At 40.6% G+C, this 14,167-nt stretch overlaps 1 protein-coding gene across 6 annotated transcripts in view; it reads right to left on the bottom strand.

Annotated features, from left to right (window-relative positions):
* Window positions 1-14,167, bottom strand: part of LOC124138009 (endonuclease/exonuclease/phosphatase family domain-containing protein 1-like) — a 68,282-nt gene that overhangs the window by 22,832 nt on the left and 31,283 nt on the right. For 5 of the 6 annotated variants that reach the window (XM_046504516.2, XM_046504518.2, XM_046504520.2 and 2 more), the window contains exon 2: window positions 7,792-8,909. In XM_046504516.2, coding sequence (XP_046360472.2) covers window positions 7,792-8,759 — 968 coding nt within the window. In that variant the 5' untranslated portion in view covers window positions 8,760-8,909. Of the gene's footprint in view, window positions 1-7,791; window positions 8,910-13,051; window positions 13,472-14,167 lie in introns of those variants that run through there. The other variant, XM_046504517.2, reaches the window with a different exon arrangement.

Here is a 14,167-nt window from a genome sequence, read left to right as displayed (position 1 = left end):
GTTATTGTACCAGACACTCTTGGCCAACATATGAAATGCAATCAAACTTATCACTATGAGAATGATAACAGTGATAACCCACCTCATGCAGGTGTATGATAACATTGATATCTCAGGTAGTTATCTCATGTATATATATACATGACATATCATGGTGTTTATAAACATGGGGAATATATGGAGGACACTGTCCCCATATGAACACTGTGTGGATTATGGCTACAGAGTTGACTCTTGTTGTTGACTTAATATTTAACTAAGTGTCCCTGGCAGGCAAATTGGAAAAAAATCGTTATTTTGTTCAAAGTTTCCTTTTTCCATAAATTAAGAGGTATGCCTATTTTAACATTATATTTTGACATTGCATTCAATGCAATATCAATAACTAAACATCACAACCTCTTCCTATTTATTGGTCCTGTTATCAGTGAAAACAGGTTATTTCTAAAAAGCCAAAAATATTAGCTATTTGTTATATATATTAACATAAGTTGGGAAACATCAAATTCCATTTTGAGTATTTTTAATGACATTTGCTGCAGACTTGGGGCTGAATATCGGCCTCTAAACATTTCAAAATAATTCCCAGCATGCCCAACAGGAAAGCCTGGCTCCAAGTCTAAACTGAATGATTAGTCCATGTTTGTATTGAAATTCTATCCACGTAACAGGCAAGTCAAGATAAGCAGACAGTTCTGAGGATGCCTGTCTTTTATGGGGACAACTTGTTTTTCTTTTTTGTATAATCTTGGAATCGATTAATCTTATAATCATAAATGCCATAGAGAGTTGTGCAAGTCTAGCTCCAGAGTTACCATGGTTACAAGACCTATAAGACTAATCACAGGTGTGTTTTTGTCTCATTTATGATGTACAATACTATTGATGTCATAGTTTAGCCATTTTGTACAACTAAATTAGCAAATTGTATTTGAATATTCCATACATGATATATGGAATAACAACTTTGGGACAGGTCGGTATGGCCTTGTTAGCTACATTCCGGCTATATTTATAAATAAGTATATATAAATAAATGTAAATAATTAAGTCTTGACCAGATAAACCTGTAGTTGATATTAGAAGAAAAACATTGTTAATTCTGATTTCATGTGAAATAGAGCCATGTTCTTATATTACAGGGTAGAGTGTCTTGTTCCAGATGCACGCACCAGCCATCTCACCAGCAGAGATGGTACCAATCACTTTCTGTATATAGGTATGTAGGTAACACAGGCTTATATAAGTAATGTCATCTGACTAGAAGCTCAAGGAAAACTTGACACGATGACATGCATCAACCAAGTCAGCAAGCCTGACCACCCGATCCTGTTAGTCGTCTCTTACGACAAGCATAGTCGCCTCTGTTACGGCAAGCATGGGTTGCTGAAGACCTATTCTACCCCGGATCTTCATGGGTCATTATCATTTGTGAGACGTAAGAGTGACTCCATAATTATTATTTGCATACATTTATTGTTGATTCCATTGTTGACTTATAAGTTATACACTCAGCAAGGAATATTCAAGTCTGGACCGGACAACTTGTGATTGATATTATGAGAATACAAAGCCCTGCAACCAACCACGTGACAAAGCATCATCAACCAATCCACCTAGTTGCCTTGATGTGAACAACAAGCATAGCTTGGAGGGGACCTATTCTAACAATGAATCTACACCCACCCACCCCGACTATTGAGTAATCATTAATTTTCTTAGGCATGATGAGCAAACGCTTTAACCACAAGGTTACCCAACCGCCCTGAAATTGTCCTTGAACACTGGCTACAAATGGCAATACCAGACAACTTCCAAAAGAGGGATAACAGATGAGGTTTAGATAAATCTACCTTAATACTTCTTCCTCTGCTAGGAAAGTAGAAAATTTACTTTGATCATGAGAAATACAGCTGCATTTATCACATGAAAATAGGCTAACCACCTCTCTTTGATTCTCTCTATAAAGAATAGTTAATCCAATATCATTCTCAAGACCATTTTCTACTGTGAAACGAACTAATTTTTCAAAACAAATTCCAAAGATGTGGCAGCATCATTTGAAGACACTGTCCAATATCACATAGATCAATAGCTCGTTAATTTCAATCTTTCATGACAAAATGCCTGACTGGGGTAAGCTTCTACAGAACACATTGCATGTGGATTGCACATAACACCAAAACACAGAGTACCTGCTCCATAATTCATGCAACAGGTACACTCAAAAGCTTCTGCTACAGTTGGTGATACAGAGCTCCAGATAAGCTTTTGGCTTTGTGGGTATTTTACCCATGCATTTTAACATCATTGGGTATCAGTAATTCTATCGGGGTATTCAAATTTCTGTTACCCACTAGTTTTTACAAATGTGGGTATTTAAGTTAAATATTTAAAAACACTATTCATCTAGTCCCTGCAAACTGGTTTCGTGTGGGTTCGAGAGCTTTATAGGACTCAAAAATACCACGATACTTCCACAAGAAAGTGTGATGGCAAATGATCATGATGTACCTGTCATCGTGGAGTTTGGCAAGGTTGACGGAATGCCCGTTTATAATTTCAAAATAAGTTGCTGATTTGCCAATCGAATACGCAGGGTTACTTCACAATATTTTGATGATACGCACAAGTTTTATTTTTGTAGCGTATCTGTAATGCGTATTTGATACGCTTGGATTTTGTTTTACTGCGTATTTCTGCATTTCTGATGCGTATTTTACACAGATACGCAGCTTATCTGGAGCTCTGTGATATATTAGGTCACTATACAATATATTCATGACATGTACTTAAATACTGCTGATTTTCCACATGATGAAACACTTAATTGAGCTGTTGTTAGGCACCTGAGTTGAATTTACATAGCAATTTTCATAATGCAAAATACTATACCTATTGAACTGAAATGATCTGCATAAAGAGTACTGATTTATCAACCAAAACGGGAGATATCACTTTGCAGAGATCAGTTACCATGACATCACAATCAAATGACATCACTAATCTCAGCTGGTTGCTCTACTTTTAACATTGTTATTACTAAAAAAATGGGAAGAATGATTTTAGATCTGCCTATTTTTAAAATATCAAATATATCAACACTTGTCGATAAAAAAGGTTAAAACTACCTCATAATTTAAAACTTTAATTGATGAGCATTGATATATTTGATATCAACATGAGAAAAAGACACCAGTGGCAATCTGTATTCATAACTTTCAGGTCAGACCAAATGAATTTCGTTTTTCACAGATAGTCCACTCCTAATGCCAAGTACATGTACCACCAACAGGATGCAAAATAGAAGAAATAGAACATGTCAGAGTTGTCTTGAGATTCCTTTCCTGACAAATGCCTTCTTGAAATAACTGTAAATCTTAAGGAAAGATGTCCTGATAAAGTATATTTTGAATAAAATTCAGCAACATTGCTGTTTTATTACAGACCAGCTCTCAGCCATCAGCATGTCAACAGTCCAGAAAATTATCATGTCTTTATAATCACACTATTTCATAGTAGTAGCTTAGGGACATGTTTTTAAATTTCAGTTTATGTATCTGACCAATCTGACCCAAATAAATCATAAACCAAAAAATTTCAAATTTCAAATTTATTACTATTTGCATGTTTGCTCAATTTTTTTTTATAGAAAACAAGAGGCCCATACGGCCTGTATCGCTCACCTGGATAATTACGCAATCATGACAAAATATACATATGCATTGTACATGTATATAATACTGCCAATATTTCCCAGCCCCACCATTTTTTGTACAATTTTGAATCCTCACCACCTGAGAATGCTTCCAACCAAATATGGTTGATATCTATCTCTCAGTTCAAGAGAAGAAGTTGTTTAAAGCAATAACGCCAAATTACTCCTATTTCACCCTGTCCCTCCGCCCCTTAGGGGGTCAGCCCCACCATTTTTTGTACAATTTTGAATCCTCACCACCAGAGAATGCTTCCAACCAAATATGGTTGATATCTATCTCTCAGTTCAAGAGAAGAAGTTGTTTAAAGCAATAACGCCAAATTACTCCTATTTCACCCTGTCCCTCCGCACCTTAGGGGGTCAGCCCCACCATTTTTTGTACAATTTTGAATCCTGACCACCAGAGAATGCTTCCAACCAAATATGGTTGATATCTATCTCTCAGTTCAAGAGAAGAAGTTGTTTAAAGCAATAACGCCAAATTACTCCTATTTCACCCTGTCCCTCCGCCCCTTAGGGGGTCAGCCCCACCATTTTTTGTACAATTTTGAATCATCGTCATCAGAGAATGCTTCCAACCAAATATGGTTGGTATCTATCTCTTCGTTCCAGAGAAGAAGTTGTTTAAAGCAATAACGCCAAATTACTCCTATTTCACCCCCACCCCACCCCTCAGCCCCTCAGGGGGGTCAGCCCCCCCACCCCACCCCCCATTTGTCCAATTTTGAATCCTCACCACCGGAGACATTGCTTCCAACCAAACATGGTTGATATCTATCTCTTAGCTACCCTTCATGTATAAATAAAACAACTGGAAGCTTGAAATAGCTTCATAAAAGTGCACCGTTAATTAATAATTTATTGACTCTGAGGATCAGATACTGAAACAGTAAATACTGGAGCAAGTTCAGCGTGACACTCATCCGACAACTCTTGTGACCTATTCTAAGTGTTTAATTAAAGGTCATCACGACACAGCACGTCCTGGGTTGATGGAGTCCTCCACGTTTTCCTAACTCTATAACATAAAGAGTATCTGCCTATTTGATGACGGTGCAGTTTTCTTGAGATTCATTATCAGACTGGTCCTGTGTGCTTATTGCTATAGTAACAAAAAGAGTATTGAATTATGCGCTGTGCACTCAAATACACTTCTTTCAACATTTAACCTAACAGCATTTCAAATATGATCAAATGATCATTGATAATGACGAACTTGATTATTTGCATAGATCTCTTCATTAAAAGAAACTCAAGCACTAGGGCTGGGACGGGTAACCCGGACCAGTGGTTAGTCACGTGATATATTGATTAATGACAAAAATTATCTAGAACTCCATGCTACTGTACATTCCTTCTGACCAGGGGTCCGGCAACGGTCATATGCACGGGACATGTCCGATTGGGAATCTCAAATGTCCAGTTTAAAATATTGCTTACCGGACATTTAAATTTTTCTGTCCGGACATTTTAAAAAACAAACGACGCTACCTTCGGGGTAAAAAAAATTGATGAGCGTTATCTTATCCCTTCAGCGAATTCAGGTGAATAAACAGGTAAAACAAACTTGGTCAATAAAAGTATGAAATTTGATATAAAACATCACGAGACATGATTTACCATTGAAAATGTATTTCCTGCTCTCCAAGGCATTGTTTTATATGCAGAGATTACGATTACCGTGTGTATTTTCTCGTAATTTAAACTAAGCCGGAAATTAGCTGATAATGTTTTCTGAAATGGGGGAAAACATCATGCCATTGGAAATAAATTTTGGGAGCCATGCTTTACCGCACACTATAACCAAAGCGCGCAATAACGAGGGAACATTTACGTAACAACTTGTTATGTGTGTGAAGTCGTACTAAAATATACTATTTGAAGGGGGCGTGGCCTAAATGCAAATGTCCGATTGGGATTTTAAATTCTCCGGACCCCTGCTTCTGAAGTTTAATATGTTTGAATCAAGATAAAACTTCAGTCAATTTCAGCGTGTGCATGACCAGATCGCTTCATACGTGTATCTAACTACATTTTGCCAGGGCTATCGTCAAACTATTCCCTATCGGACATTTTGTACTTTTATCAACTGGAAGGTGAATGTAATCATCCTAAAAATGGAAAAGACTTGAACTGTTACCATGGTTACAATACACTAAAAATGTAAAAAAACCAACTGATTTTGTCAGATGGAAAACCAGTGTGAACCTCCCCATCCCTGGACTTACATTTAGTCTCAGAAATATAGTCATCTTACTGAAAAACATACATCTAAAAAATATAAAAATATAATCCAAATGGAGCCCAGAACAATGCTTTATTTCAGGATGAGGCATTCTAGACTTGAGTTGGATTCATTTTTCTAATTTATTCTCTACCCCACCCCTAAACTTAAAGAATTAAGATATTTATACATCAAACTTTTCACTTGCTCCCAAAATCACTATGTGGCTGAAAAAATGCTGATGCGACGTTAAACTTTTAACTCACTCACTCACTTGCTCCTAACACATTGAAATTTGTGCAAGCTGTACAGGTGTACCATGAATAGGAATACATGATAGGCGATGCATGTCATGAACATAATGACATTCACACCAACGACTTAAAGGGTGAGGACTGAACATGCCAAGCTCTATCATTCAGTAGTTTCCCCACAGCCCCACAGCCCCTTGCTTCATGTGTACACCGTGACTGTGACCTACCTTTAAAAAAAAACACGGATGAGGTGTGGCTGGGTTACCTACAGGGTGTCAGTGTACTCATGCATGGGGCATATACACTGTGTTACCCCCCTGCTCTAGGCATGCTGGACCTAGCTTTCACAATTGTAGCAACTCTCTTGCTTCCTTTCATGCTATAAGCCTGAAATGTTTGCTAATATGTCCCTTATTTGTCCCTCCTATTGACCAATCGAGAGGTTATGCCCCAGAAAAGAAGGGTGCGGAGGAGGTGGAGGAGTAGGAGGAGGAGGTGGAGGTGGAGGAGTAGGAGGAGGAGAAGGAGTAGGTGGAGGAGGAGGAGGAGGAGTAGGTGGAGGAGGAGTAGGATGAGGTGGAAGAGGTGGAGGAGTAGGAGGAGGAGGAGGAGGAGTAGGAGTAGGAGGAGGAGGTGTAGGAGGGGGAGTAGGAGTAGGAGGAGTAGGAGGAGGTGGAGGAGTAGGAGGAGGTGGAGGAGGAGAGGAGGAGGTGGAGGAGGAGGAGGTGGAGGAGGAGGAGTAGGAGGTGGAGGAGGAGTAGGAGGTGGAGGAGGAGTAGTAGTAGGAGGAGGTGGAGTAGGAGTAGGAGGAGTAGGAGGTGGAGGAGTAGTAGTAGGAGTAGGAGGAGGTGGAGGAGGAGTAGGAGTCGGGGGAGGAGGAGTAGGAGTAGGAGGAGGTGGAGGAGTAGGAGGAGGAGTATGAGTATGAGGTGGAGGAGTAGTAGGAGTAGGAGGAGAAGTAGGAGGAGGTGGAGGAGGAGGAGTAGGAGGAGGAGGAGGAGGAGGAGTATGAGTAGGAGGAGGTGGAGGAGGAGATAGGATAATATCATTATCTGATCTTAGTTAAGTATTGATCATTTTTCATTTATCTTAACACTGTCTGAGGTATATATATCTCTATGTTGTAAAATTCTTTATCAGATATAATGCTTGGCTAAAGTCAGGAATACGATTTCTATCATGGCAAGTGTTTATACATGTTTCAAAATAATATGACAGTCTTCTGGAAACCATTATGATACATTATGATTGAGGCAGACTGAATGCAGTTCCAGCATAATGTATTATTTCCCTTGTTTGTTTGTTTGTTGTTTCATGCTACACTCAACAATATTCCAGCTATATGATGATGGTCTGTAAATAATCGAGTCTGGCCCAAACAATCCAGTGATTGACATCATCAGCATCGATCCACACAATTGGAATATGATGACATGTATAATCCAAGTCAGTGAGCCTGACAACCCGATCCTGTTAGTCGCCTCTTACGACAAGCATAGTTGCCTGTTATTTCTCGAGTGGAATAACATGTTATTATGTGTGGCCTGTAATGACACAACTATTGTTGTGACAATAATTATCATTAAATTACCTACCCATTTTCCAGCAAGGTCAAGGCCACCACTTCCTGCACACCTGGATTCCTGCTTTTTTCCTCAGAAAACTGTTCAAGATTCCAACTGGCAATACGAAACACTCGTCTGTTTTTCCACTTAAAATTAAATGGCACTACTTCCGCCCGAAAGGGTTTCTTGGAAAGCGGACCGAGTATATCCACCAAGTTATCCATGGAAGCTCTGGAACTATTTCTTCCAATATCATTACATTCACAATGGCTATCAGTATTGCTATTATTTGGCAATCCTCCGTTTATGTACACACTAGACGGTTTCTTGGCAGCATCGCTGTCATCTAATGTCAAACTATGCTGTATTGCACTGAGTATACTGGGGCCAATGCCCTTCACCTTGACTAGATCATCGATAGACTTAAACGGACCCTTCTTGTCACGATATATCACAATATTTTCAGCAAGACTCTGACCAAGACCTTTGACCTTCATCAACTGGAAGACATTGGCGGAGTTCACGTTGACCTTGACAGGGGACATCCCGTTTGTTTTCTTCCTCTCACGGTAGCTTGACGTTGTGCTGCTGTTCAGATCCGACTTACTGCCATCTGGTGAATTGCTGTGTAAGCTGGGAGTACGTTTACTACTGACACAAATCTCGGATCGAATATGACTTAATTTTGTGGCACCAACTCCCGATACCAAGGCAAGGTCCTCAATTTTCTTGAAATTGCTAATCTGTCTTCGGTAGTCGATAATATTTTGTGCCGTTGATCTGTTAATCCCCGGCAATGTCATAAGCTCTTCCTCCGTAGCCACATTGATGTTAAGCAAGGTGGTATTTGTATCCCCGCTATCATCGTCACCGAATGAAAAATTAAATGTAGCGCTTAAATTGCGTCGATGACCTTTGACACGTGGTGTGCTGATCTTGTTTTCCCTGCATTCCTCGAACGATCGTCGAGGTATGCAGCAACTGTTTACTGCACCCATCTTGTTCTGTTTGTAATATGGCCGCAAATCTCAGCTGGTCATGTGACGTCCTTCATTGGGAGGATTTTCTATTAGTCTTCTGTCCTATTGTTTTGTTTCCTTCATATGTTCATGTCCTTGTACAGTCTTGTTCCTGCTTTGGGCCATTTTCTGAAATGGCAGAATTAAAAAAAAATATTATTGCATGAAAACAAGATCAGAGTGAGTGAGTGAGTTGGGTTTAACGCCGTTTTTAACATTATTCCAGTTATATCCAGTTATATCACGGCGTGTCAGCTTAATGTGTGAGGAAAGTCCGAAGTGATACAGGTCCCAGACGTTTACCACTTCGGTGAAACTTGTGCGTTCCCCGTCTTAGTGTGTATATCATGACTGGGAATACAGTATCTGTTTTATAGCTGCTGATACCTCCATCAAACAATGACAACTCACAACAAGCAGATGTCCACCAATATGGCTGACCTCAAAGTAGAAGAATGAAACCCATTCAATCACTGGTAACAATTTCTCATTCTTTACAAAATATACTCAATAAGGCCACAATGAATTAGTTACTAGAATTTCACCAATTTGTTAAAAATAATGTCAGACAAAAGAAAAAAATGGATGTGAACTGTCGATATATATGTGGTTCACAGCTTGACAAGTCTATTCTCGACAGACAAATTATTGGAATGCAACAGGTGCAGTTGTAATCATTTCATCAGTCGGGAATCTGTGAAAATATATACAGCCTCCTGCTGCATGTTGTCATGCCTGATGTTAAACATTTCATCATGATAAGAGTGGGAGTGAGTTGGGTTTAACGCCGCTTTTAACACTATTCCAGTTATATCACGGCGTGTCAGCTTAATGTGGGAGGAGAGCCTGAAGTGATGCAGGTCTCAGACGTTTACCACTTCGGTGAAACCCACAAGCATGGGTATGGTGCTAACAAACCTTGGTACATAATTAAGGTGAACTGGGATTCGGACCCACAATCATAGGTTTCTAGCGCGCCCAAGGGACTCAACTCTGCACAGTGAATTGCAGCGCCTTAGACGACTGGGCCACCCGTGTCCCCCATGTTAAGAGTTAGTAAGTTGGCTTCAATGCTGCTTCTAACAGTATTCCAGTTATATCAAGGCATATCAGCCTAATGTTGGAGGTAAGACTGAAATTTAATACTCGGTGAAAGCCACGAGCATGGGTATGGCACTGACAAACCGAGAAATATCATCGGGGCCAACCAGGATTTATAAATCATTACAGTTTCGGGCGTGCTAAAGGGACTCAACTCTGCACAGTGAATTGTGACACCATAGACGACTGGGCTACATCATGTTACGAAACAAGACATGGGTTAGGCCAGGTGTTACATATTTTGCGGATTACAAACCCGCCGACTCTAATTGTTTGAGAAAATGTAAAAAAAATAAAACCAGATTTCCATTTTTTTTCCCCAGCCGATAGCCACGTAGTCAGTTATTTCATTTGTTATCATCACCTTTTAATAAAAAAAATTTTGAGCACAGAATATGTTCATAAAGTATGCCAAAGGCATTCTGCATTTTAAAAAAATGCATCTCGCCTTTTTTTCCCCCTCCTCCAACCCGGGACTTTGGGCTGAAAAATCCGTAATCCTAAAAATAAAAAAAGCCTGGCCTTATCGCTAAGTATGTAGAGACGTCATATAATTGACTAATAATGATATCTGATCATGCTACTACATGACGACTGAAGCATGAATGTTTGGTAAGACTGCGTATAAATGGCGTAAATTGTCACCAGGTCTCCATGACAGGAGGTAGGGGACAATAAACAGATCTTCATGCTGAGCCAGGATGAAAATCTTATAATTAATTTATCATGATCAATAACATTTTATTGAAGATGAGTAAGTGAGTAAGTGTCGTGAGTGAGTTTCAGCAATATTCCAGCAATATCACGGCAGGGGGCACCAGAAATGGGCTTCACTTATTGGACCCATGTGGAGAATCAAACTTGGGTCTTTGGCGGGACCCATGCTTGCCGCAAAAGGCCACTAATGGGATCGGGTGGTCAGGCACCCTGACTTGGTTGTTGCATATCACTGTATCCGAATTACGTGGATCAATGTTCATGATGTCAATCTTTGGATTGTCTGGTCTAGGCTCGCTTATCTAGAGAGCATCTACAGTTCTGTGAGCAACAGCATATATTTTGGTTCACTGCTTCAAAACACAAACAGTTATTTCCAGTGGAATATGGAGCAAAACAATATAATTATTTTCACAGCACATCTTATTTAAGGACACCCAGCATGCCTTTTGGGGTAAAACTTGAGGAAAATTTGTTTTCACATTTTTATTTTTTCCCCATCCTCCAAAATGTTACACAGTTGGTACCTCAGGCCCTATCCCCGTGCTCACTGTTCTGAATCTAGAACAGTGTACCGTTGTACAAAACAACCTTAGCGCTATGACTGTCGTATGTTAAGGTATGGGAGTTACGATCACCTTAGCGCTAAGATCGCTTTGTACAACGGCGCCCTCTACATCAGTTGGTGTGTTAAGGGATGGCAGTTACGATCACCACAGCGCTAAGATCGCTTTGTACAACGGCGCCCTCTACATCAGTTGGTGTGTTAAGGTATGGCAGTTACGATCACCTCAGCGCTAAGATCGCTTTGTACAACGGCGCCCTCTACATCAGTTGGTGTGTTAAGGTATGGCAGTTACGATCACCTCAGCGCTAAGATCGCTTTGTACAACAGCGCCCTCTAAATCAGTTGGTGTGTTAAGGTATGGCAGTTACGATCACCTCAGCGCTAAGATTGCTTTGTACAACGGCGCACTCTACATCAGTTGGTGTGTTAAGGGATGGTAGTTACAATCACCTCAGCGCTAAGATCGCTTTGTACAACGGCGCCCTCTACATCCGTTGGTGTGCTCTCTTTTGATTAGAATCATTCAGGAGTTTCCTACCACATCAAGCTGACACACCGTGATTCATACGGGAATAACGTTCAAAGCAGCGTTAAACCACACTCTCTTATTGTTGATTACCACCTCAAGACACAACAGTAAATCTGCAACACAACAATAAGCGAGCTGTCTCCATTCTGAAATATTCCATAATCTACTCCACAGACCATGCATCGACACATGTGAGTCATAGTAATTTGCATATCAAACCATAACGGCCATGAATAGTGGCTCCATCGGGATAACAATGACTACCTGCAAGTACCGCTTCCACGCTTTGGCCAATGTAGGGACAAAGGAATAATGCTGGCAATCAAATGAGCCCGTAAAATTATTTAGAAATTACTGGCTTACAACAGTTTCGTTTTATAATAGTGGATAAGAATCAATACCTTTTTTCTGACATATTATTGCAACAAATCTCCCTTTTTACATTTGATTCTTTCAGTATGAAATAATAAATGTACACAAGACTAACTCCGTTAATTCTACATACCTGCACTCTGCTGGTCTTCAACTAAGTCAACATATATTTTTGACTGAACTTAGGATTATGAGGTGACAAGATGTCTCTGTTATATTATCCACAGACATCAGGGTTCATGGAGGTAGTTGTGTTTTAATAATCTGGTACATGCGATACGTTCAACCAATAAATCATCAGACTTTTTATTTAAAATTATATTATATAATTATTATAATAATATTATTATTATTATTATTATTATTATTATTAATAATACCGTATTTGACGTAATAAGCGCCCAGGGCGCTCTCAAAATTAGAAATAGGGGGCTCTTATAAGAATATTATTTTGGTGGAAAAAAGAGAGTTGAAAGGTAAATTTCGTGGTTTCTGCTGACACACTGAAATGTTTATATGCGACAGATACATTTTTCCAGAATTTAATTGCCCATAATTAAGAATGCATATAACACACGAGTGCGTATTATACGCGAATAAATAAGTCTTGTGTACATTGATCAATCGGAAGGAGTGCTAATTGGGATTGTTCACTAGCCAATATATTAGCAAATATCGCCGTGGGCGCTTATTAGAGCGGGGCGCTTATTACGTCGAATACGGTAATAATATTATTATAATTATAATTATCATTATATTATTATTATTAATGGGAGTCCATCAGTCCACACTCTGAGGGAACAGAATCATAATACCTCCACACATGGACTACATTCTGAGCATGGGTAGCAATCAAATTTCTAGCATCTAACACAAACCCTGTTGCATTGTACCGGTACATGTAACAAATCAACACTCATTCTGCTGCAACTGACAACAAAGATTACCCCTGATAACACAGATCTGCTGAAATTGACCACTCACCTGATGGTCCCCACAACCTGCTGATAATGTATCCGCTACACCTGACAGTCTACAGTGTGCTGCACAAGCTACACTGTCTCAATACAAAGCCAAGCCCAACTGCAGCAGTGTCAACACCCCATAACACGTACGTACGTCCCAGCATACAGCACTGTGAGTCCTGGTGTATTGAACAGCCACTATTGAGCTGTAACATGTGCTGTTTAATTCAAGTGCAGCACGCTTACTCCGCTTTTCATACTCAAGCTGGTTCTTCCAGCAGGGCTTGCTGTGCCTAGTGACCCATGACGCCCGACCTAGTGACTGTACCGTGCTCATTCCACTACTCTGGTCATGCCTGCTTGTACCAGCCCTCCAACACCAGGCCAGCAACTCATGGACAAGTGTAGATCTAATGAATTCCTCTGTGAACTCCCAGCAGCCATTATACTTTCTGGCTCACCTGCTAATTAAGTCTGTTAAAGGTGCACTGTTCGCCTTGATAGAAGAATTGCTGATGTGCAAGTGTGGGGGGACACATGGTTGCTGTGTTTTGGGTGTGGGAGTCCCAAGAATGTTGTGGGTGTGGTGTTGGGGGATACATTAATATTGTGGGGGTGGGGGTTGAGGGTGGAGGGAGGGAGAATGGGGGTAGGAGACACATGAATGTGGTTATGTGGTGTTGGGGGATACATGGTTGTTGGGGGGTGGGGAGTGAGGTTTAGGGCGGAGGGAGGGAGATGGGGGTAGGAGAGATACATGATTGTTGTGGTGGGTGGAATCTCGTGGGGGTTGAGGGTGGAGGGAGGGAGAAGGGGGGTAGGAGACACATGAATGTGGTTGTGTGGTGTTAGGGGATACATGATTGTTGTGGGAGGTTGGGATGAGGGTGGAGGGAGGGAGATGGGGGTAGGAGTGGGGTTGAGGGTGGAGGGAGGGAGAATGGGGGTAGGAGACACATGAATGTGGTTATGTGGTGTTGGGGGATACATGGTTGTTGGGGTGTGGGGAGTGAGGTTTAGGGCGGAGGGAGGGAGATGGGGGTAGGAGAGATACATGATTGTTGTGGTGGGTGGAATCTCGTGGGGGTTGAGGGTGGAGGGAGGGAGAAGGGGGGTAGGAGACACATGAATGTGG

Source organism: Haliotis rufescens, unplaced genomic scaffold (genome assembly GCF_023055435.1).
Source record: "Haliotis rufescens isolate VD_foot unplaced genomic scaffold, xgHalRufe1.0.p SCAF_17, whole genome shotgun sequence".
NCBI classification, from domain to species: domain Eukaryota; kingdom Metazoa; phylum Mollusca; class Gastropoda; order Lepetellida; family Haliotidae; genus Haliotis; species Haliotis rufescens.
This window is presented reverse-complemented; position numbering and strand designations above follow the sequence as displayed.